At 34.2% G+C, this 26,314-nt stretch overlaps 1 protein-coding gene across 1 annotated transcript in view; it reads right to left on the reverse strand.

Moving 5' to 3' along the window:
- Window positions 1-26,314, reverse strand: part of GPC5 (glypican 5) — a gene marked incomplete at both ends in the record, with an annotated part of 647,880 nt that overhangs the window by 214,795 nt on the left and 406,771 nt on the right. The window contains one exon of the mRNA XM_081309273.1: window positions 3,270-3,390. Coding sequence (XP_081165399.1) covers window positions 3,270-3,390 — 121 coding nt within the window. The remainder of the gene's footprint in view (window positions 1-3,269; window positions 3,391-26,314) is intronic.

Here is a 26,314-nt window from a genome sequence, read left to right on the forward strand (position 1 = left end):
ATAAATTCTCACTAACAGAAGGCAATTTTCTGAACTCTTTCATGGTTGAAACTATGGGGATCCTGCTAACTGCCCCTGTATACCACCACACAGTACAATAGCACCCCCTTGGCCAGGGCACACACACATTATCAGCAGTCAGAAGTCTGACAGAATAAAAAATTTCTCTTTATCTCCAGGAGAGTCGATTTATGAAAGAGTACATTCTAAGGAATCAAAGGTTAATATTTTAGTGACACCTGTTCAAGATATAACTTTGTGCTATCCTCTACAAAAATCTAATTTTCAATCATGTCATACTCCTAGACTTTAAAAAGGTAGACCTTTTTAAAGTATTTGATATTCTCTAGTAACCCTAGAATAAAAATTAAGCATGAATAATTGGAACTTTGCACATTCTAACAAAGATGAAAGAATGGGACTAAATCTAACACATGAACTAAAAAAGAAAAAGTAGAAATATTTCCCTCTGCCACCTTCTAAAGGCTACGGCTTTGAAACCTATTCAACAAAATGGAGGAATGTTAGGCTGAATGGTCAACAAATCAGAAAGCTCTGCTCCAAAGGGCTTTTATAAACCTTTATATTTTGGATACCTATGTATTCTTATATCTGAACAATTTTTCCTGACAGCAGCTCCATCCTCACTATTTATACAGGGTTTCCATTCTGTTTCACACATATATTATAAAGTATGTATTATATATTATATAATATAATATAGACATAAATATTATTTGGGACATGTATATACCATACAACAGTTTGAATACATATGATATGTGTATTTATATATTGATATGAATATATAAATATTCATATCAATATATAAATATAAATATTATATGGGAGATATATATGAATAAACTTATATGGGATATGTATATCCCATAAAAGAGTTTGAATACATATAATATGTATATTTATAATATACACTTTATATGATATTTACATATTCACAAATTATACACATTATTGCACTAGTATAGTACATATTTTAATATCTTCCTACATGCCCCTAAAATTAAAAGGAGATAGAATAAAAATACACTAAATTTCTAAGCTTTTTTTCTGTAATCAGGGGGTGATCCTGTGCACTCCCTGAATAATGGTCAGCCCACTTTGAAAGCCACTAAAAATGTGCTATGTGCAATAAAAGAAGCTGATTAATATTATAGCTGTTTTGATTATACTATCAATTGTGCACAGTGGTTTCAATTAACCTACATCTATGTGCCATCTCTTACTAAATGTTGTGATGAAATACTGCCTTGACCACGGTTATTATTCCTCCAGCTGCAGGTGGGACTACTGGCTGCTGTTCACTCAGCTGAGCTAACATGTCCACCTCTACCCTAGAAGCATTGGCCACTGATGGTGGGTCAGTGGAATGGAAACATGCCTATTGGTTCCACAACAAGATAGTGTGAAAAGGCCCTCCTAGCCAGAATTCCTGTTGGGTTCAGATGAGGCTTCAGTTCCAACTGCAGCCCAGTCCTGTTCCTTCTTCTGCACAGTCCTACACCTCCCAGTTCCTTATAGATTGAAGGGGTGCTTGGCCACAAATTCCTATCCTGCAGTCTTTTTCCTGGAGAACTCCAGGAAACACAAGAGTACACCAGCATATACGGGAAATCTATTTTGCTTAAATATCTAATTCCCAATATATTGTTTATTGAACCACTGGAAAGTCAGGAATTAAAGTAATATTATAAGTGTCATGAAGCCTCATTCTTTTCTCACTGAGTCTACATCAGTTTCCCCTAGAAGTACTGTTTTTCTTCTGAAAATTTTCAAAAATACATTCCAAATAAGAGAAAATGTGGCAATGACAATGACTTCTTCTGAGGCATGAATGATTTTCACTGATGGATGGAATGCAATTGTTTCTGAGGATAAGAGGCTCTCTCCTTTTGACCTCAGCCATCCAGCTGCAGCTTTCATAGCTCACTCTGACCACTCCTTCCCTGTCACTTGAGCTCTTGACCCAACCTAAGGCTGCTCATCTCCAAGAAATGCCTCAGTGGTTGGCCCACTAGCAGCATAAGGCACCTACTTTACCCTGGAGGCTTCCCTTCCAGGGAATCAGTTCAACTCACTAGAGGCTGTGAGGCTTACTCCCTGGTGGTCCTGGTGCCACTCTCTTTTTTTACCCTATTCTCAACCCTATTCTCAATGGAACTTCCTTTTGGTTCACTACCCAAACTGAGAGCTATGCTTTCCCAGTACATGCACCAGAATAAACAGGGTAACTATGACTGTAATGGATAGTGCAAATGAAATCTGGGCCCTATTATGAAAATAGGGTCCTATCAACTAGACCTGCATTAACTTAAGCTCTACAGAGCAATTATGAAACTCAAACCAGTGATTTTGGAATATGCTATATGTGGATTCAGTACTATTTAGATATATTTTCTGACAGACAATACCAAAAATCAGCATCATCTATCCATAAAAATTTTGCTTAAAAATAAATATATGTGTATGTGTGTGTATCAACATGCACATACATAATTTTTTATGAAATGACTAATAACTAAAAAATAGTTCTTCTTACCCCCAAAACCAGTTGTCATAGGAGGTGGTAACTGCAACATGTAACGAAATATTTTGTCCCAATTTACAGATTATTTCAATTTAATAGTCTTTTGCCGGGTTATATTCATTCTTCTTATGTTATGTATTAAAAATAGCAGTATATATTCACTTGATTAAATAATATTATTAAATATAAAACAGAAGTTTTATTAAAAATAAAAATGTATTTGCTAAAAACTATTAAGTCAATTATAAAATAGCATGTACAAAATGATATAAGAAATAAATACTAGAGATGTGATTATTCATTTATGGCTTACGTATTGTTGAGAATACAGCAAATATTTTCACACCAAGGTAAAGAGTTACCTAGAATGTAATGCTGACATTTTCTCTTCTCTGATGTGTTTCTTCAGTGGCAACTGTTGTATCTCTGATTGACACTTACTTGTGGAGGATGAAATATTTTATCATTCTTAAAATGTTGAAGCAACAGCTTGCTTTTCACAGGTACAGACTGTCCACTCATAAAAACACCACTATACATTGACTATATGACAACCACTCAACCAAGTATTTCTAAACCTCCAGATAGAAATAAGTGATTCCAGTACCCATTTTTAGGTAGGACTATCAGATACAATTAATAAAATTATTAAATATAATATAAAGTAATATTTATTACTTACTGTCAATAAACCAAGCCTGTATATACAGGATCTCCTTACCTGAATTATATGCTTCAGCTTATCAATTATCTGATTTATCACAGGATCAGTTCCTTTGACTTTGACTTCAGGATTCCCAGATTGGGCCTTGATTCCATTTCCAACCACACGCTGAGTATAGCTAAAAAAGTAGAAAATGAAAGACACATGACTTAGTGAACTGCTGAGTATTATCTACCCCAACTACTTGAACTAATTCAAGTTCAGAATCTCCTCCTTGATGAACATACACCAAAGTATTTTTTCTTGGAACATAATCCAGTACAGCTGTAATGCTTTTCCAGGTAAAATATTTATACTGAAAATATAGACTCTTCTAACACTAATATTTTTGTCTTCCAAGACCCAACCAAATATACTTATTTTATAATGATATTTATTAATATTCTGGTAATAATCAATATTCATCGGACTTTGTTACCAATTCTTTGTGAATTACATATACATCTGTATCCATATTACCTGGGTAATTTTATTCTACTTTATACAGCATTTAAATAAGTCCTGATAATATTGTTAAATTTATATATATTTAACTGGACAAGTCAAAATCATTAAGTTTAAAATCAACCAAAGTTCTGCAAAATCTTTTGTAAGTAGAAGAACAATTTTCTTTTACCAAAATTCATTTGTATGTAAAAGGATGATTTCCTTGGCAATGAAAGCCTTTTGAAAGTTCACTACCTTCCCAAAATGACAATAATGTCAACTTAGTATTCATAAAAATATTTAAATTCATCAGTTTCAAAGAAGTATTAGATGCCTACTATAGTCAAAGTTCTATACTAGTTGGCTGGGATTATAAAATGGCATAATTCTTGTCCTCAAATGCTCCTTACTCATGTAGGAATTTATTAATTAAGCCATTCATTTACACATTAATTCATTCATTGCATTTTACTATAATTTAAGAATATCTAATAGATTGCAGCCCTACAAATGCCCTTGTTTTCTGAACAGGATAGCTGAGCCCAAAGACGAGTGAACAGTTTAAATGCCACACTGTGGGAACAGCTGGGAGGAACCCTATAGGCTATGTGTTGTAAGTATTCTGACTGTGGAAATATACAGGGAAGCATTCCCCCAGTGAGCAAACTCCTGAGGGGGGAACTGGGGCCATGTTGATGCCATGTGTGGAATGCCCAGCAGTTTCCCCTTGAAGCTATTAAGATAAATATGCAGGTGCACTATCTAGTTTCTATGATGTTGTCGTTGGAGAGAAGGGGCTTTGTATTATACGTACTAACCTAGACCTTATCTCAGTTAGCTAGCTCTCAGGGTTAAAGAAATACTAGTTAGCATGTAGTCATGAGTAACTGGAGCTATGTAACTTTTGAGATAATAAAGGCGGCTGCTGGGAGTAGCAGCCACTTGCTTTCTTGCCCCTGCACTGTGTGTGTGTGTGTGTGTGTGTGTGTGTGTGTGTGTGTGTGTCCTTCTTTCATTGGCTTCTTGACAGGTATTTTTGCAGGTTTTCTTAACAGTGTGTGAGGTAGGATAACACACACCATGGGCATTTGGAACATGGAGTGCTAAGAGCCACAGCCAAGTAATATGACGCATGGCACTTTTGGTTGAAAGGTGAGGCCAGCTAGCCATTGAGATGATATGATTATGTTAAGATTTGCATTCACATGGATATTGGACTCCTGCTGTTCACCTCGGCCTGCTACGGGACTCCTCCATTGGTTGGGGAAGTGCAGTAGGAGGGAATTCCGGGGGAGGAACTTCCTCTGGGGTTCCAGGAGAACGCCGGCCGCGGATGAACGCCGCGTGTGTGGATCGGCAATCTTCCCGGGTATGTAGGGGGCATTGGCGGCAGTTTCAAAAATAAAGTTTGTTCCTGCTTGAGTGGCTCATGATTTTGTGCCCAGCCAGACTGAGGCAATGGAGAAGCCCTTCAGGGCAAAGACACTTGACAAAATATCAAGGAGAAGTTAGAACTTAAGTAGCACTTTAAGTAATAATGTAGGAATGGGTCTTACATGGTGTGCTTAATGAGAACTCCAGAGCAGAGGATAACATACTGGCTGGAGAAAGGGCAAAGGCTCATAAGCAATCCATACTGAGAAGAATAACTAGGCTTCTGTCTACAAAGTGGAGTCACAAATGCAGGAATGTAAGGAGCCACACTCTCAAGATAGGTGTAAGAGTGTCCTCTGAGTAATCTGTATGCTTACATTCATATAATAACATAGACTCAGAGACTTTTCAATAAGAATGTTCATATTAATTTAATGTAATTTTCTTTCCCACTTTTTTTTTCTTATTTTCAAGTACCAGGAATTGAACCTAGAGACACTCTCCCATTGAGCTATAACCCCAGCCATTTTTTTTTAACTTTTATTTATTTATTTATTTATTTTATTGGATGTTCACAACATTACAAAGCTCATGACAAATCATATTTCATAGATTAGAATCAATTGGGTTATGAACTCCCATTTTTACCCCAAATACAGATTGCAGAATCACATCGGTTACACATCACATTTTTACATACTGCCATATTAGTGATTGTTGTATTCTGCTACCTTTCCTATCCTCTACTATCCCCCCTCCCCTCCCCTCCCATCTTCTCTCTACCCCATCTACTGTAATTCATTTCCCTCCATGTTTGTTATCCCCTTCCCCTCGTAAACTCTTATATGTTATTTTGTATAACTATGAGGGTCTCCCTCCATTTCCATGTGATTTCCCTTTTTTTTTTCTCCTTTTCCCTCCCGCCTCATGTCTCTGTTTAATGCTAATCTTTTCTTCCTGCTCATCCTCCCTGTTTTGTTCTTAGTTGCTCTCATTATATCAAAGAAGACATTTGGTATTTGTTTTTTTAGGGATTGGCTAGCTTCACTAAGCATAATCTGCTCTAGTGCCATCCATTTCCCTGCAAATTCCATGATTTTGTCATTTTTTAGTGCTGCGTAATACTCCATGGTGTATAAATGCCACATTTTTTTTATCCATTCATCTATTGAAGGGCCTCTGGGTTGATTCCACAGTCTAGCAATTGTGAATTGTGCTGCTATGAACATCGATGTGGCAGTATTTTTTGCCATCTTTTGAGACAGGTTCTAAGTTACGAAGGCGGACCTCAAAATTGTGGTCTTCTTGCTTAGCCTCCAGAGTTGCTGGGATTATAGGTGAGCACCACCATGCCTGGCCCCTTCCTAGTATTTGTGCAGAGTGTCACAACTATTAATATTCTCCCTCTGAATTTTCTTCAGTAATGGAAAAATCTTTGAAAGATTAAAGGAATTTACACTGTTCAGAATATTGCCATATGAAAGAACCTTTAAGGAATATTCGGTTCTAAGATTATATACTCCCAATGACCAATTTTAAAAAGTGAACCAAACAATTGCTAAGTCCTCCAACTTATATTAAATAACAGAATCCTTTGAAATTGATAATATCAACTGGATATGACAAATATAATAATGTTAATAAAACAAATTTGAACCTACTTCTTTGTGCTGCCACAGAGGAGTTCAGAGTTAGGTCTTCTAGTATCCATTTAGGATTTAGAAATACACACACACACACACACACACACACACCAATAAAAATAGTAGAAGGAAAATTACATTTATGTTTTTAATGTGTAATGTTCTCCAACTTGAATGAATCAAGTAAAATTTAATCCTATGTAGCATTGTTACATTACTATTCACTTTCTCAACATTCCAGGCATAATGTACATGTGGCACTTCAATTAAGTATTAATAATGATGATGATTAGTAAACTAAGTGGATAATGCATAACTGTGATGCAGATGTTGTTTTAGTTACTCTATTTGGAATTTGTCAAATCATCTTCATGATAATTATCTGTGATAGCCATGAGTCCCTCCATAGCTTCAAGCATAGGAAGCTTGGTTGATTAAGGTCAACTGCTGCTTTGCCTAAACTCTAGTTCTGCATCTGCCCTTACTTCTCCCAGTGACTGAGTGTAGAGAATTACTAAAGAAATTCCAATATAGGAAGACATACGGCTTCTCCAATAGCCAATTTTAGTGCAGGATACCCTGGAGTCCTTGGTAAACCTTCCTTAGACAGGATGGGACTAGTGTGTTTCCACTCAACCATCCTTTTCTCTCTCCTTCACTTTTAGTCAGACTTGTTTCACAGCCAACAGCTCCTTCAGCCTTACACAGCTAACCCTCTGTATGTCTTACAGGGATTCCCCCCAATAGTGAAGCTGTAATGCTTTTCCAGGTAAAATATTTATACTGAAAATATAGACTCTTCTATAATATCTTTATCTTACAAGACCCAATCAAATATACTTGCTCAACTTCTTTTTAATACCTTTCTTTTGGACCCATCCTAACACACCTTGTAATATCTGTGTTATAGTTATATCCATTATATAGCTTGGAAATCTGGGATCTGAATAGGTTAAGTAACTATTCAGAGGCCACGCCATTTGTAAAGTGTACAACAAGGATCTGAAATCAGGAAATGTGAACTCCAAAATACAATCACTTAACATCTACTAATGAAAACTATTGAATCCAGCTAATATACATTAAAGATAGGATTAGCTTGGTGCAGAGTATTTTTTTCCCTCTAATTACAACCTTTACAAAGCCTCCATTATTTAAGAAGAGATGTACAATTTCCTTCAAAACTCTCCTCAGCGAGCAGTTACATGGTGCTTGCTAAAATCTAAAGTAACAGATGTTGGCAGTGTGAGAAAAAACTAACAGAATGACATATGGCCTTCCTATGTTTCTTTAGAAACACAAATATAATGCAGGCAATGGAAACAGAAGCATCTCGTAATTTCATTTAAGCTATGAATTGATTCACATTCTGGTTTACTTACAAATCAGGAAACTTTCTTTTAAGATACAGGAGTATAGTTAAATTTTAGTCAGAGGAACTTCTTGCCTTCTGTTTTTGTCCTTAATTATCATAGTGAATAACACAGTTGAAAAATTAGAGAGATTTAGGTAAAAATTATCAGAATTATAATTGATCAAGAATCTCAGTTCCAGCTATAGTACTATTAAGTATTCCAGCATCGCTATTCTTATTATCATTTAAATAAGGAAAACTACTGCAAAATAGGACATCTAAAATACTTTGAATGGAGTATAACTTATTAAAATTAGTTATTATTTTCTATTTTTGTAAGGTTAAAAAGAATGCAATTTTCTTATACATGCAATTTTTCACAATTTTCTTATGCTGTATATAAATGTGACAGTGCTACATAAATATCACAATGGTCTAAATGAAAAGGAGATAATATCAAGTACTGACAAGGATGGAGAGTGACTGAAACTGTCCCATTGTGGATGGGAGCATAAACTAATATAATATCCAACTATGTTAACCTAAAGACAGACACAAGAATACTCAGAGAAGCACCAATCAAAATATTCCCAAACTGAATACAACCCAAATATCCATAAACATCATCATAGGCAAATAAATGGTAGTATTATCACATATGAACCACAGCAATGAAAATAAATAAATTAACAATAAGTCAATGATTGAGTAATCCTACAAACTAAATATTAAACCAATGAAGATGCAGAATATATAATCTATTATTCATTGATTAAAATTTGAAAATCTTATGAATTATATCCCAAATCACAATGAGTTTCTGGAAGAAAAAATATCATTCTTCTTAATTTGGGTCTTGATTATTGCAGAGTGTTTATCTGGTTAAAAATAAAATGTTGAGTTGATAGTTAATATTTCACATTTTACTGTATATATGAATTTTCAAACTAAATAAAACATTCATATTCAAAATTTTTGTGTTCTTTTTCTTAATATATTTACAAAAGACAAAGCTGTATTAAGAAATGTATAAATTTGTAAATGAAAGACCCACACAGGCATATAATAGTTCTGTCATCAGTAAGTGAGTAACTTAGGATCCTAGTTTGATGCAAAATCTTATTGCATGTACACTTTAATTTGCATTCAAATATATAGTTTCTACACTAATTGAAATTTTTCAAATAAGTAGATTTTGGATTTCTCTCATTATGAAATTGTAATAGATCATTATTCCATTTCCTTCTAAATGTATGTTTATATTGGATAAAACATTATATTGGATCTTTTATTGAGTTTTCTTGACTTGAATAATTGATCAGGGCTGAGGCTGTAGCTCAGTGGCAGAGTGCTTGCCTAGCATATGTGAGACACTGGGTTTGGTCCTTAGCACGACATTAAATAATAATAATAATAATAATAATAATAATAATAAAAACATATAAAGGCATGCTGTCCATCTACAACCATAAAAATTTTTTTTAAAAAATAATTGGTCACATTTCAAGGAGAAGGGGAAAACAAGAAATAAAAAAAAAAAGAAGTGTTTTTCTTTTTGTTTTTCAGAAAAGTAATAGACTCACCACCTTGCTTTACATCTTCTCAGTAGAACTGTGAAATGAATGATGGCAATTTAATAGGAATACTCACTCCCAAGCACTTGTTTTTCACAAACAAGGAAGTTACACAAGTACTGAGATATTTATTTCTACAAAAATGTTTCAAAATGCTGATTAAATAAGATTAAAGTTTTCTTTGTGCTGAACATATAAAATTTTAAGGAAAAAGCAAATAAATCTGTAAATAGAATGTTACTGGGAAGTTACTTCTCCTGACTTTACCAGCATTTCATATTGAAAACTGATGCCATACCCTGTTGGCCAATATTAATTTCATTTTCTTTCTAATAAAACAGAATTTGGTTCAGAGTCCCACTAGAAGTATAGTATTTAATGAGTATGTATATAATATTTTGGCAAAGGAATCTGATGCTGGGATTACAAATCAATTAAGGAGTCTATTGCAGATATCTTCAATAACTTCACTGGGACAAGATATAAGACCATTGTCACTGATGCAAGATGAGGAAAATCCCTGATCAGGATTTTCTTCTCTTTTTATTATTGTTTCTACTACCAGTTGGAGATTGAGAATGGGAACCATGCTGCTGTTGCTATTATTTTTGCGGTTTAATTTGTCCATTCATTACTTTGCTGTATGAAGTGGTAGATGGTTGGATACTAATATTCCTTCCATCTCTAGGGTTCTAACTTCTAGGAAATAGAATATTGATTTTATCTTTGACCTTGAAATATATGTTGCTACCTTAGGTTCAAAGAAGGTATGGTAAATACATTGTAAGTATTTGCCCATAAATCCCTTCTGCAAAAACAAATATACATTCCAGACCATCTCTTGACCTCACTTCCTGGTTCTGGTAGCAAATGTGAAAAGAAGCACTGGAGATTTGGGTTTTGTAAGTTTTCCTCAAATTCATGGGTGACAGTGAACACTATTGGACAGTGCTACTTTGTTTATACTCTGATTCTATATCATCTTTTCTTCTTTGAAAGTTCTAAGTTTTGAAATCTCAGAATGGAAAGAAATCATGATTGATTTTATGTGCTAGATTTATGGAAATAACATCTTATAGTATATACAGGGCTTACAGGAGATTTAGAGAATAAAAACAACTGTAAAATCCATTCAAAAATTATATCTTTCATTATTCCACTATCTCACTTCAATTGTTGAGCTAAAGAAAATTTTTAAGTTAATCTGTACTATTTATTTGGCCTCATAATAATTATGAATAATGTCTAAATATGAGAAGTCATTTATGAATTTGATGTTAAAAAAATAGAATTAATGGAGACCATGTTATAGTCTTTTTTGTTATTTACAAACAACTCATTTCCTATTTAAGATACCATATTTTGTGGTATCTATTAGATAATACTCATTTATTTTAACATAATAAGGCAATCATGCTTTGTATAACAACTAACAAGGGATGTTTAGCATATCAATTATAAAACCAATAAGAATATGTTTAGAAAAACTCAGAAAAAATAAACATGTTAAATAATGGATATTCTTCACTCCATATGAACTTCATTTGGTAAGGCATGCATTATGCTTGCCTGTTTAGCCAGGTGAACAAAGGTAAGTAGTTTCATGACATCTTATAAAATAAGCAGCTGGGTGAACTTCAAAGATGGTATTCCATATGAAAAATTACTGACTACACATACAGATTTTGTAGTATTTAAGAAACTGTCTTTTCAAATAAATAACTACTTAATAAAAACCAATGCAAATGAACTTTATCCTATGTTAAAAATAGTACTTAATTGGATATGAAATCAACACCCATAAATAAAATGCATTTCTGTATATCAGTGACAAATTCTCAGAAAGGGAAATGAGGAAAACTATCCCATTATAATAGCCTCAAAAAAATAAAATACTTGAGAATCAACTTAATGAAAGAGGTGAAAGATTTATATAATGAAAACTACAGAACACTAAAGAAAGAAATCAAAGAAGACCTTAGAAGATGGAAATATCTACTTTGCTCTTGGATAGGCAGAATTAATATTATAAAGATGACCATACTACCAAAAGCACTATTCAGATTTAATGCAATTCCAATCAAAATCCCAATGACATTCCCCATAGAAATAGAAAAAACAATCATGAAATTCATCTGGAAAAAATAAGAGACTAGAATAGCTAAAGCAATCCTAAGCAGGAAGAGTGAAGCAGGTAGCATCACTATACCTGATCTCAAACTATACTACAGAGTAAGAGTAACAAAAACAGCATGGTATTGCTACCAAAACAGACTGGTAGACCAATGGTACAAGGACACAGAAACCAACCCACAAAATTACATTTATCTTATTTTAGACAAAGGAGCCAAAAACATACATTGGAGAAAAGGTAGCCTCTTCAACAAATGGTTATGGGAAAACTAAAAATCCATATGCAACAAAATGAAATTAAACTCCTATCTCTCACCATGCACAAAACTCAACCCAAAATGTATCAAGGACCAGGAATAAAGCCAGAGATCCTGTGTCTAATAGAAGAAAAACAGGCCCAAATCTGCACCATGTGGGATTGGGCCCCCAACTTTCTTAATAAGACTCCTATAGTGCAAAAATTTAAAGCAAGAATCAATAAATGGGATGGATTCAAACTAAAAAGTTAATCTTCTCAGCAAAAGAAACAATCTGGGAGGTGAATAGAGAGCCTACATCTTGGGAGCAATTTTTACCCCTCACACATCAGATAGAGCACTAATCTCTAGGGTATATAAAGAACTCAAAAGGTTAAACACCAAAAAAACAAATAACCCAATCAATAAATGGGCCAAGGACCTGAACAGACACTTCTCAGAAAATGATATTCAATCAATCAACAAATAATGAAAAAATGTTCATCATCTCTACAATTAGAGAAATGCAAATCAAAACTACTCTAAGATTTCATCTCACTCCAGTTAGAATGGCAGCTATTATGAAGACAAACAACAATAATTGTTGGCGAGGATGTGGGAAGAAGGTACAATCATACACGGCTGGTGGGACTGAAAATTGGTTCAGCCAATATGGAAAGCAGTGTGGAGATTACTTGGAAAATTGGGAATGGAACCACCATTTGACCCAGCTATCCCTCTCCTTGATCTATACCCAAAGGACTTAAAAAAGCATACTACAGGGACACAGCCACATCAATGTTTATAGTAGCACAATTCACAATAGCTTAACTGTGGAACCAACCTAGATGCCTTTCAATAGATAAATAGATTTAAAAAATTGGCATATATACACAATGGAATATTACTCAGCAATAAAAGAGAATAAAATCATGGCATTTGCAGGTAAATGAAAAGATAATGCTAAGTGAAGTTAGCCAATCCCAAAGAAACAAATGCTGAATGTTTTCTCTGATATTAGGAGGCTGATTCATAGTGGGATAGGGAGGGGGGAGTATGGAAAGAATAGAGAAACTCTAGATAGGGCAGAGGGTTGGGAGGGGAAGGGAGGGGGTATGGGGTTAGAAATGATGGTGGAATGTTACTTGGACATTATTATCCAAAACACATGTATGAAGAAAGGAATTGGTATGAATATACTTTGTATATTCACAAAATTGTGCTCTATATGTGTAATAAGATTTGTAATACATTTTGCTGTCATATATAAATAAAAAATAATTAAAAATACTTAATTTTTTCCTAACTTCCTTCCCCAATCTTAATAAGAAATCATAAATACCTTTATTATAGTTGAAGCCCTGCTTTTAAAAATTTAACTTTTTTAATTTAAAGATTCAGTTGTTTTGAATTTACTTTGGTTTAATGTGTAATAACCTTCTTTTGATTCAAAGTGACTGTTGATATTTAAAATTATCAGTTCTAACTCTAATCAACCAACTTTACTAGAAAACTAGTGCATTTTGAAATAATAGCTAACTCCATTTTCCAGCACACATTTCAAAATTAAACTCTTCTTAGATCAAGGATCTCTTTCATGAATTTACACTGATTAATAATCACAATTTGCACTGATTTTCTCTCTCACTTCACTATTTGATACCAATATAAACAAGTAAAAATATATTTTGGGCGAAATTATTATCTGAGAATTAATAATATTTGAGCTAACTAGTAGTCAAAAGATTAAGGTTATGAATTTCATGTAGTATTTTATTAGAGACATGATGAAATCTTAAACATTTCTAGAATCTTACATATTTATTTCTTCAAATGTAATTGACATTAGCATCAATTAAATTTCAGATAAAAAAGTTACTGACTACATTAAGATACTTTAAAATCAGTTGCAAGATATAATAATTCCTAACAAACTAGATTACTAACAAACTATGAAAATGCAATACCCGGGTTATTTGTGCCAATAAACAATATAATGAAATCACGGGAAAGAACTTCTAAACTATGGGATAATCTAATTTTCTAGGGTCACTACAACAAATTACCACAAATGTGGACTACAAAGACACAAATACATTTCACAGTTCTGAAGTTCAGACATCTGAAATCCAGATTCCAGCAGGGCCATACTCTCTCTGAAGATACCAGGGTAGAATTCTCCCTTGTCTCCCCCTAACTTCTGGTGGCTCCCAGCAATCCTTGTCTTTCTTTAACTCATAGCCACATCACTACAATTTCTGCCCCAATCTGCCTACAAATTTTTCTGTGTTTCTGTATTTATTTTTATTTCTCATAATGAAACTTAGATTAGATTTCAGGCCCACCCTTATCTAGGACTATCTAATCTTTATCCTTATATTAATTGCCAAATAAATTCACAGACCCTTGTGGACATTAACTTCAGGAGTATTCCATTCACCCCAGTACACAGAACACTATAAGGGTAAAAATCTGGAAGTTGTCTAAATGAAAACAAATTTTCATTTTCTTCACTTGGACCTCATGAAGATCATATTCTATTTTTCCACAAGGTAAATTTTGTTACTATATACTATAAACAGTAGCACATGCCTGGAATACCAGTGACTCCAAGGCTGAGTCAAGATGATCACAAGTTTCAGGCCAGCCTCAGCAACTTAGAGTGGTGCTAAGCAACTTAGCAAGACCCTATCTCAAAATAAAAAATTTAAAAAATCTGGGGATATTGCTAATAGTAAAGTGCCTTTGGGTTCAATCCCCAGTACCAAAATCAACAGCAGCAGCAGCAGCAGCTTTGAAAATTATCAGTATACATTATCTAGCTTTTTCTATATTTTTAATGACTTCTATCTCCCATCAAAAATAAACAGTACAGAGGACAACTTCTATGTTTTACTTTACACAAACAGGAACAATCCTTTAAAAAATGATTTCTCTGAAGCAGAGGCCCAACCACCTGCTCTGAAAGTGTCCAAAAAGCACTGAAGGGATGGTTTATTATGAGGGTGTTGACAGCTGATGCTATGGGGACCCATTTAGGCACATAGAATTAATTTTAATCACACAAATGTTAATGTGATAGCAATATTGTGACAATAGTCAAATGTGACTAATTTCATTAAACTTTTGCATTCATTAGACTCATCTTAGTTATCCAAATTTATATAAATGACTCAAAATAAATAACCAGGGTCTTCTGTTTTTTTCATTTCTTATTTTGCCATCGTTCATGCTTACTAGTAAAAAGTGGTTTTGACTGAGATTTTATTTTTTTAGCAATTAGTTCTCATGTTTTATCACCATAAGACTGTGAGGATCTTTAGCAGGCTGCTGAATCTGATTCTCTGCCTTCAAGAAGAAATATACCTAAAGCAGGAATATAGTACTTGGCATTCATCTCTTGGCCTATAGCCTAATAGATTTTCTTTTTGTCTGTCTTTGGTGACAGCAACATAAATTTAGAGCTGGAAGGGACCTTAGAGGTCATTTAGTTCAACCCAAGCATCTTTTAAAATGAAATGAGGAAGTATGTTTATTTCATCATTTTGTATGTATGCACTGTGTATTTCAGGAAAGCCTCTGAGACAGTTTATAATGAAAGGCACAGACACTATAAAACAAGGGTAAATGACATAATAATGAAGAGAAGGAAGTGACAATTATACAAAGAGACCTAGGGAAGGAGCCCAATCCTCAGGCCGGAACTTACCCTTAGGCTTTGGTCAGCAAAGGCAACAGGAAAATCAGAATTCAAAGATATCTTATTAGCTAAGAAAGAGAGTATTTGTACATGTAAGTAGCTATCTTCTGGTAAATTGCTAAACTCTTAAGCAGGATTTGAGTTTTTAAATAACAAATAACAATATAATGAAAACATTTCAAAACACTTAAGATGTAAATAACCATAAACTTTTCTTATATGATGCTTTGTTGAAGCTTCTTGCATGATGTTGAATTATATGATTTTAAATTACATGATGTTAAATTGCCTGCATAATATTATTCTGTTGGGATCTGGTTATAGTGATTTGGTGATAAAATGTAACCTTTGAGAATTAGAAGAACAACTGACAAATACTTTCCTGACTTTACTTTTGTTTTAACTGATAATTTACCCCTCATGGAAAGTAAGAACTCTGGGTAACAGGTTGATCACTAAAGGAAAAGAATCTCAGGGTTGAAATGATATGAGATAAATCATAAAGCAGAGGCTGGCTGTTTCTACTACATTGTGCGGCAAATAGGGACAAGGGGGGAGCAATTTACAAACAAGGATGAGAGTGGGAACAGTCATAACATAGATGCATTTTAATAATAGTTGAATATTGTCTGATAGGTTTATTGACCCCGTGTTTAATGAAATCACTGTCTTCTTCTTTTACACTTTTGCACATTTTTATATTTTTAATAAAATAAATGATTTTCAGACTTTTTAAGTCAGGTCCATTGTCAATGCTTTATGAATCAGATGGTCTCACTATGTGGTTGATGTGCATTTGAATTTGGAATGGGAGCTTGTCAAATCAGTCAAAACCTGTTTGTTTATCTGTTTGGGGTGTGTGTGTGTGTGTGTGTGACTTTAATTATGAATACTTCTTTTTCTGCTTTTATTTTAGAATTTATCAAAAAAAAGGACACTTAAATACCAGGTATAATAACATGAAAACGAAATTAGTGTGTGTTTACTTACACACATATGCATGCACATATACACACATGTATCTTCCTATATTTGCTTTTACTTTTAATAACAAACAAGATGATTTTCTGTGCCAGTGAAAGAGGCTTAAAATGTGAAAGATTTGTAGATCACTTTTTTAAATAAGATAGCACTTTAGTAATTAGCATTTGAAAACAATTAAAATTTGAACATAACAGTTTTAATCTTATCTCCAATTCCAACTTAAATTCCCATCCAAAAGTTCTATTTTATGGTCTATTGAATCACAAAATAAAAATTGATAAGTTTCAAATAATGGTTATTATAAAGAGGGAGGAGGGGAAGAAGAGAGATGGAAGAGGAGGTAGGAAAATGATGGAACTTTCCATCAGTGTTTCCCCTTAACTGCACTTCAGCCAAGTTCCTACTATCAAATAGTCCTGAGAAAATCATCCACATAAGTAAGTGAATTCAGTTGGTATCCACTTGCGTATGTGAGAAAATTGCTTCTCTAGCCATTTCTTGGCAAACCCAGTTGTGCAGAAAACAGCAAAATTCAGCTCCATAGAATTAGATGTGTCTAGGGACTTTTGGATTGTTAATAGCTGTGGTTACCCACAAACACACTTGGCTGACTCAGCATATGAAAATGCACACATGAGATTTCTGAAAGTATCTGGAGTCCAAATAGAATAGATGTTTCTGGTCCAGATGACCTAGAGATTTCACACCTAGAGGTAAATTTGGCCAATATCTCCCTCACTCTCTCACTATTTCTCTAATTCTCCTCTTTTCAGCCCCAAATGATTTCTGCCAAGTTCCTCAGGATTTATACACTCTGCCTCCCTACATGAAAAATTGTAACTCATTGAACTCTTTCTCCAGTTAACTCTAGTAGGCTTAAAAAAGAATTTTTGCCGATATGATTACATTACAGGTCTTAAAATGGGGAGCTTATCCTGGATTGTGTGATACTAAATATGATCACATGTATCCCTTTAAGAGAGAAATAGATAAAATTTCTGTTTTTAAAGACAGCAAGGAAAAGGTAATGGGAACAAGGAGACAAGATTAAAGTGATGTAGCCACAAGCTCAGGAATGCCAGAAACTGGAAGAGGCAAGGAGTGGGTTTTCCCTAGAGAGGGAACATGGAACTATTCACACTTTAATTTTGGCCCAGAAATTTCAGACTTCTGACCTCTGAAACTGTAAGGGAATAAATTATGTTTTAAGTCACTCCATTTGTAGTGGTTTGTCACTACAGCCACAGGAAACTATACAGTCCCCAAAATAGGGAATCCTCCTGGGCTGCTTCTGCCATATACTATGGCTTGGCCACACTTTCTGTTCCAGGATGCACATATCATGGTTGTAATTAAGAAAGTAATTGTGTGAGGTACATTTCTTGACGTCAAGCAGTGCATCTGTTTTAATCATCAAGTTCCAGGGCCTGACAAAATGTTCAGACCATGAGAGAACTCAATGTGTATCTGTTATCTTAGTGAATGTGTGATTAATAAGAAAGCAAACTGAAAACAATTTTTAAGGAATTGTTTACGTTCTTCAGAAATGGGTCTTGTAAAATTCATACCAGTTATTCCTAAACATTCCTGACTCTAGTAACAAATCCTATGAGTGTATAATTTCCTTTTAATACTAATTTGGTCCAGTATTAAACAGCATCTGAATGGTAGCCTGTAATAGTCACATCCAAGTCCCTATGAAAGAGAAAGAAAGATTAAAGAAAAAATAAAGAAAGAGGGCTGGGGATATAGCTCAGTTGGTAGAGTAGATGTCTCACATGCACAAGGCCCTGGGTTCAATTCCCAGCATCACCAAAAAAAAAAAAGTAAATAACATGACCTTAACACTGAGGACTAAAATTGGTACTCAATACTTAGACTGATCTTGTTTTTACTAACTGTATGAACATTTAAATTGAACTGTCATATTCATATTCTATTTTTTAATGCAAGAATTTCCTGGATATGTAAAGAGCTAAGGAAAGTAGTAAAGATCTTCCCTGTCCCTGTGCCTGCTGTGACTTTTGCTCACCCTTGAGGCAACATCTAAACAATGCTGACTTCTTGATGGATTTGGCTCACTCAGGGGAACTCAGTCTATCACTTATCTCAAGGCTATCACTCTCTCCCTTCAGGGACCTGGCCAGTCCAGTGCAAATGAAGTGTACTTGAGGGGATCTCTAGGTCACACAGATTGTTAGAATGGAGCTCTTTTTGCTCTAACTTGTATTCAAAGAGCCCCACTGGAGCCCCAGTTGGGAGTCTCACCCATGGAAAGGATTCTCTGCTCGAGACTCTCCCGTCAGGACCCTGAAAAGCTGCCCCAGGACTCCCCAGCTACATGGCTTCAGGTGTTGGTGTTTTCCCTGATCTGGTTTTTTTTTTATTTTTTTTATTGATTATTTAAAACATTACATAGCTCATGATATATCATCTTTCATACATTTGACTCAAATTGGGTTTTGAACTCCCATTTTCACCCCAAATCTGGTTTTATATTTTCTGTCTTTGTCTCTTGCCTATCACTTTTACTTTTGCTCTTACTTCCATATTATCACTAAAATAAGTGCTATCTTGGGGCTGGGGATGTGGCTCAAGCGGTAGCGCGCTCGCCTGGCATGCGTGCGGCCCGGGTTTGATCCTCAGCACCACATACCAACAAAGATATTGTGTCCGCCGAGAACTAAATAAATAAATAAATATTAAAAAATCTCTCTCTCTCTCTCCTCTCTCACTCTCTCTTTAAAAAAAAATAAGTGCTATCTTGTATAAAAAGTTTATTGTCTATTGAATTCAACCTGCCAAATTCAGGTGCTACACACATGCTAATACTTTAATGTTGCAATATGAAAATCACATGAGATGGTAGTTTATTTTCCCAACCTGAGTTAGACTCCTGGAGTGTCCCAGGTAACAGGTAGTGTCCCAGGTAACAGGTTGTTTCTTTACAACTTCAGCCCTGCTTTTGGAGGGACCAGACACTGGTCATTCCCAAAAAGATAATATAGGTAAATTCTTTAGGAGACAGAAGCTATAATATAAGAACAAAATGCATCAGGAGAAGCCAGGACTGGCCACAGAGTCCTCAAGGAAAGCCTTGGGGGCAGAGAGCAGGGTTGGGAGGCAGTGGAGCAGTCTGGGTGCTAGAAGCAATCTGTGCCCATGCAGGCCCAGGTCTTGATCGCATGGCTTTTTACTTAACTCTGGATGATGTATAGAAAGGTATGTCATTGAGCAAAAAGAAATGAAAGTTACAATGACAAAACAGGCCCCATGGCAGAGTTAGAGATGGCTGAGATTAGAAGGTTTATAGGAAAACTAAAACGTAAGAGCAGATCTTCCATCCACAGTGAAATCCATGGAGAAGAAAACTGCCATGCTGAAAAGTTTAAGCAGTAATTGAATCAGAGTCCAGCAAGGGAAAGAAAGAGATACAATAATAGGGAGAAGAAGGCAAACAGGGTACTGGGGTAAGAGTGTTGACCCAAGAATAATTTGTGCATTGGGGAACGAAAAAGGAGGAAATAGATCTAAAACAGTAACAAACAAACAAAAAGACCCACAATTCCAAGGGAGATAGGAGAGAAATGGGGCATAGTTTACCCATATTAAGACTAGCTAAGCTCCTGAATCCTGAAAATAAAGAAAATGCTATATATGCCTGCCACTACCACATACCAAGAAAAGTTCCTTGTAAATAAATTATGCCAGATTTGCATCAGACTTTTCTTCTGCTTTATTTACATTTTTAGAACTCATGAAGGTTTTAAGAGTAAGAATAATGACCAAGAATATATCTATCAAGTTGACTAATTCTCAATGCAAAAGAATGACATCTGTATACTGTATCTTGACATTGATTCATACTTCTAATAAAAAGTTACTCAGATACATGATTATGTATTAGAAATCAAAATCTTCAAAATGAATGCTGCAAGAATTAATAAGTTACAAATCTAGATTCCTGAAAGGAGATGACTAAGTCAGTTAATTGAACCTTACAAATTGGCCTGTCAGTTGAGTATCACTGGGTCACCCTCCTTGATGACATGAGAGTAGAAGAATGTACCAGAGGAATCCTTCTGAATTCCCAACCTACAGATTCTAGGAGATATATAATATTGTTTTCTTAATAAACTATGGTTTAGTTCCTTAAGCAGGAATAGTAACTATAACACTACCCTACATCTACTGATCTACTGCCCTCGATTAAAAATTTTGTTTAACAACATTGATTCATTTTCCTCATGGTATATACTCTCTGTTAAGAAACCAAACAAATGAGCCCATTTATTTTGTTATGCCCTTTATTACAAAAGGTATTTTGTATGTTTTATTCACTAGTATAAAAATCTATTAGTTGTCACTCAATAAATTTTGTTGAATATTGAATGGGTAATATTAAATGGTAATAGAGGTTACATTTGTAGGTTTTACTTACAAATATAAAACCAAGCTGGGTGTGGTGGTGTAAACCTGTAATGCCAGTGACTCAGGAGGCTGAGGTAGGAGATCAAAATTTTGATGCCACCCTCAATAATTTAGTGAGTCCCTCAGCAACTTAACAAGACCCTATCTCAAAATTGAAAATAAAATCAAAATCTAAGGAAGTAGCTCAGTGAAAAATACTCCCAGATTTAATCCCCAATACCTAAAATAAAAAATAAATATATGTAATAAAAATATATATAATGTGTATATATATATATATATATATATATATGTACATACATACACATGCAAAACAATATTCAATTCAATGAAAGAGTAAACAAACAATGCTATTTATAAAGAAAGCATAAATAAGTTCAGAGAAATAAAAAAATAGGTATAATAAACATGAATGAATATCTTCCATTTTACAAATAAGACTCAAACTGGATTTAACAACATAAAAAGCTCTATTCTAGTTCCAGAAAATGTACAAACCTATCTAAAAGTTTAACAATACACAAAATGTACATGTTAATAAGAAAAGTAAAAATCAAAAATTTTGGTTAACAACATTGATTTCAGATAAAGTAGCATTCAAATGAAATGATTTCATGTAGTAAACAATATAAATATCACACAGCACAATAAAAATAGTCAATAAATGTACAGCAGCAATAACTACTTTTCCCAATAGGCTTCCTACTGTCAATATTTACAAAACAAAATATATTTTAGAACCCATGTATTCAGGATAATGATTCATTATCTACTCAAGATATAATTATGATGTTATCGTTTGTGACAGATTCGCCATACTTGCATTTATGAATAAGTAAACAGGTAAAAGTTTTAAAGGGAATAATTTGAATATTATAATAGGATTTCACATACACAAAAAAATGGATGAAACAAAATATTTTTCTTTCAAATATTCATCATAAAACTATAGATCATATCAAAGACCACAGTAAGAATCTCCATGGTTTTTTTTTTAAGTAGAAATTAAATGGATTTTATTACGGACCTAAAATTCATAAAATCAGAAATTAAGAGAAAGTTACAATAGAAATACCACTATCACTACTATTACCCTTCTGTAAATAATATTATAAAATATATTAAATTATTAAAAAAAGAAATATGATCAATTTTGAGAAAGATAATTCCAAACTGAGCTCAACAGAAGATGCATAGGTATAAATATAATCATTTGCAAATAAAAATTTTAAAGCAATTTTTAAAGCAAATTTATAAATAACTCAACAAAACTTACCTAATAAAATTATAAGATACACTATTTAAATATTAAATCAAAAGGCAATAGGATACAAATACAAAATAATAAAAATTTATAAACACATACAAAAGTTCATTTTTAAGCAAATAACCCAAAATAAAAAAAATGATGCTAAGTATAACAAAAACTAAGAGAAATTGAAATTTAAAGTACAAAATAAAGGCAAGGAATACTTTGTTCTTAATACAGATTATATTACGCTAGAAAGTTAATTATGTTTCATTAAAACAAATATGTAATGGGCAAGAGAATCTTAAATTTACTCTAGAAATGATACAAAGGCTAGCCAAATAAAATTTTTGCACAAAACTTTAAAAGTTTATTTTGAAAATGTCTGTTAAATATGCTCCATAACCTGACAATTTAGTTAGTGAACAAAATCATGGTAAAACAGAGACCAACTATATATTTATTAAAGCAAGAAATATCTTCCTCTTTCACTTCGCTCCCGGCAGAGAAGCTGAATGGGTAATCAGCAGTGGATTGTAAGTACCTGAGGCAAAGAAAGCTCAGTACACCCCGCCTTTTTTTTTCTTTTTTTTGAATATTGTCTATACAGGGAGAGTTAGTGGATTGGAATTGTTGGCTGGGCTGTGGTTTCGGGGCCGAAAATCCACTCCGCGGGAGCCGCCATTTGCTTTCTGCATGCTGTCTTGATGGCCCTGTCTACACGGTCCAGCAGCCGCATCTAGAGACTGCAACTGGGCTGCGTGCCGAGCCCTGCCCTCTGAAGGCTGGACCACGGCCTCAAGTGCCTCGGTCGCCTGTTCCCTGCTGCACCTTGGGGCAGAGCCTGCTCTGGTGTCGTTCGGCATCCCCTCCTGCGAGGGGACCCGTGCTCCCGAGGAGGGGGCGTGTAGCCAGTATTGTGGTAAGCGTCACAGGTGAGTGGGGCCTGGATTGAGGAACCACAAGAGAAGGACCTAGGCACTCAGGACTGGAGACCCGCACAGTCTGGGAAGAAGAGCTGAGGCACAGTGATTGGTTCCCACCTATCAAGAGGAGAAGCCTGGCCCAGTGGGCATAGCTCCACCTACTGGAAGAGAAGTTAATCGAGCTCTATGACTGCATTTATTATTATTATTATTATTTTTTAATGATTATTATTAGTATTTTTTTTAATTTTATTCTCATTTTTTTTAGTTGATGTTGTTGTTGTTCTTTAACTTTGTTATTAATGGTTTCAATTTTTTTAATTCTTTTTATTCTATTATTGTTACTATTATTTTTTAAACTTCAATTTCCATTTTTTTATTATCATTATATTTTGTTTGTTTGTTTTAAATTTTTATTTTTTTGTTTTTTTCTTTCTTTCTTTTCACTTTTTTCTGTTGTCTTTTCATTTCTTTTCAATTTTCTTATTCCCCCTTTCTTGAATTCTACCTGCCTACACTCAGTCTCTTTAGTGACTTCTTCCCTTCCCTTCTAATACCTCTCCTCCCAAGCATCAAATAAATTTATAAGAGTAAACAGTAACTCAGCAGTCAAACAGAACAAGAAGTATCATGAGCATAAAAAAGCAAGGAAGAAAAGGAGTACAAACAATGAAAGACAGCCTAAATATTCAGGAGGACCTGGAGTCATCCGAAAAATGGCCATATAAAGAACTCAAGGAACACCTTAGACAGATGGAAAGGAACCTTAAAGATCACATTGAAAATGAATTACATAAACAGATAAAAGAAGAAGTTAAGCATCTTTATCAGGAGATAGAGATTATAAAAAAAATCAAACAATAATTCTAGAAATGAAGGAAACGATAAACCAAATTAAAAACTCAATCGAGAGTATCACTAACAGAGTGGAGCAAGTAGAAGCCAGAACGTCAGATAATGAAGACAAAATATATCATCTTGAAAAGAGTCTAGCCAACTCAGATAGGCTGGTAAAAAATCACGAGAAAAACATCCAAGAGATTTGGGATAACTTAAAGAAACCAAAATTATGAGTCATCGGGATAGAGGAAGGCACAAAGATTCATGCCAAAGGGAATGAGTAACTTGCTGAATGAAATAATTACAGAAAACTAACCAGAAATAAAAAAGGAAACAGATATACAAATTGTAGATGCATACGGGACACCGAGCACACAAAATCACAGTAGACCAATGCCAAGACACATTGTTATGAAGATATCCAATATACACAACAAAGAGAAAATATTAAAAGCTACAAGAGAAAAGAGACAGATTACATTTAGGGGTAAAACAATAAGGTTAACAACAGATTTTTCATCACAGACGCTGAAAGCGAGAAGATCCTGGAAAAACGTATTTCAAACACTGAAAGACAATGGATGCCAACCAAGAATTCTGTATCCAGCAAAATTAAGCTTCAGATACAACAACAAAATAAAAATCTTTCATGATAAACAAAAGCTAAAAGAATTTGTAGCCAGAAAACCAGCATTGCAAAGCATCTTGAGCAAAACTCTACACGAGGAAGAAATGAAAAACAATAACCAAAACCATCAGCGGGAAGTGCCTCGGTAAAGACAGAGGACGGGGGGAAAGCTAATCATGGAGAAACAAACTAAATTAGAAAAAAAAAACAGATAAATAATCAAACATGGCAGGAAGTACAAACCATATATCAATAGTAACTCTAAACGTTAATGGCTTAAACTCTCCAATAAAGCGACATAGGCTGGTAACGTGGATTAAAAAACAAATCCAACAATATGCTGCCTCCAGGAGACACATCTGATTGGAAAAGACATACACAGGCTCAAGGTAAAAGGTTGGGAAAAAATATACCACGCACACGGTCCTCGTAAGCAAGCAGGGGTGGTCATTTTCATATCGAATAAAATCGACTTCAAGACTAAGTTAATTAAAAGGGATAAGGAAGGACATTATATACTGTTAAAAGGAACCATTCACCAACAAGACATAACAATTATCAATATTTATGCACCAAATAATGGTGCTGCGATGTTCATAAAACAAACTCTCCTCAAGTTCAAGAATCAAATAGCCCACAACACAATAATTATGGGTGACTTCAACACACCTCTCTCACCATTGGACAGATCCTCCAAACAAAAGTTGAATAAAGAAACTATTGACCTCAATATCACAATCAATAACCTAGACTTAACTGACATATATAGAATATATCAACCATCATCAAATGGCTATACTTTTTCCTCAGCAGCACATGGAGCCTTCTCAAAAATAGATCATATATTATGCAATAGGGCAACCCTCAGTAAATATAAAGGGGTTGAGATAATACCATGCACTTTATCAGATCATAATGGAATGAAACTGGAAATCAATGATAAAAGAAGGAAGGAAAAATCCTACATCACATGGACAATGAACAATACGTTACTGAATGATCAATGGGTTACAGAAGACATAAGGGAGAAAATCAAAAAAATTCTTAGAGATAAATGAAAATACAGACACAACATATCGGAATCTATGGGACACAATGAAAGCAGTTTTAAGAGGGAAATTCATCGCCTGGAGGTCATTCCTCAAAAAAAGGAAAACCCAACAAATAAATGAGCTCACACTTCATCTCAAAGCCCTAGAAAAGGAAGAGCAAAACAATAGCAAATGTAGCAGAAGGCAAGAATTAATTAAAATCAGAGCAGAAATCAATGAAACTGAAACAAAAGAAACTATTGAAAAAATTAACAAAACAAAAAGTTGGTTCTTTGAAAAAATAAATAAGATCGACAGACCCCTAGCCATACTAACGAAGAGAAGAAGAGAGAGAACTCAAATTACTAACATACGGGATGAAAAAGCTAATATTACAACAGATGCTTCAGAAATACAGAAAACAATTAGAAATTATTTTGAAAACCTATATTCCAATAAAATAGAAGATAGTGAAGACATTGATAAATTCCTTAAGTCATATGATTTGCCCAG

This window comes from Spermophilus citellus (genome assembly GCF_964194105.1).
Source record: "Spermophilus citellus genome assembly, chromosome: 1".
NCBI classification, from domain to species: Eukaryota; Metazoa; Chordata; class Mammalia; order Rodentia; family Sciuridae; genus Spermophilus; species Spermophilus citellus.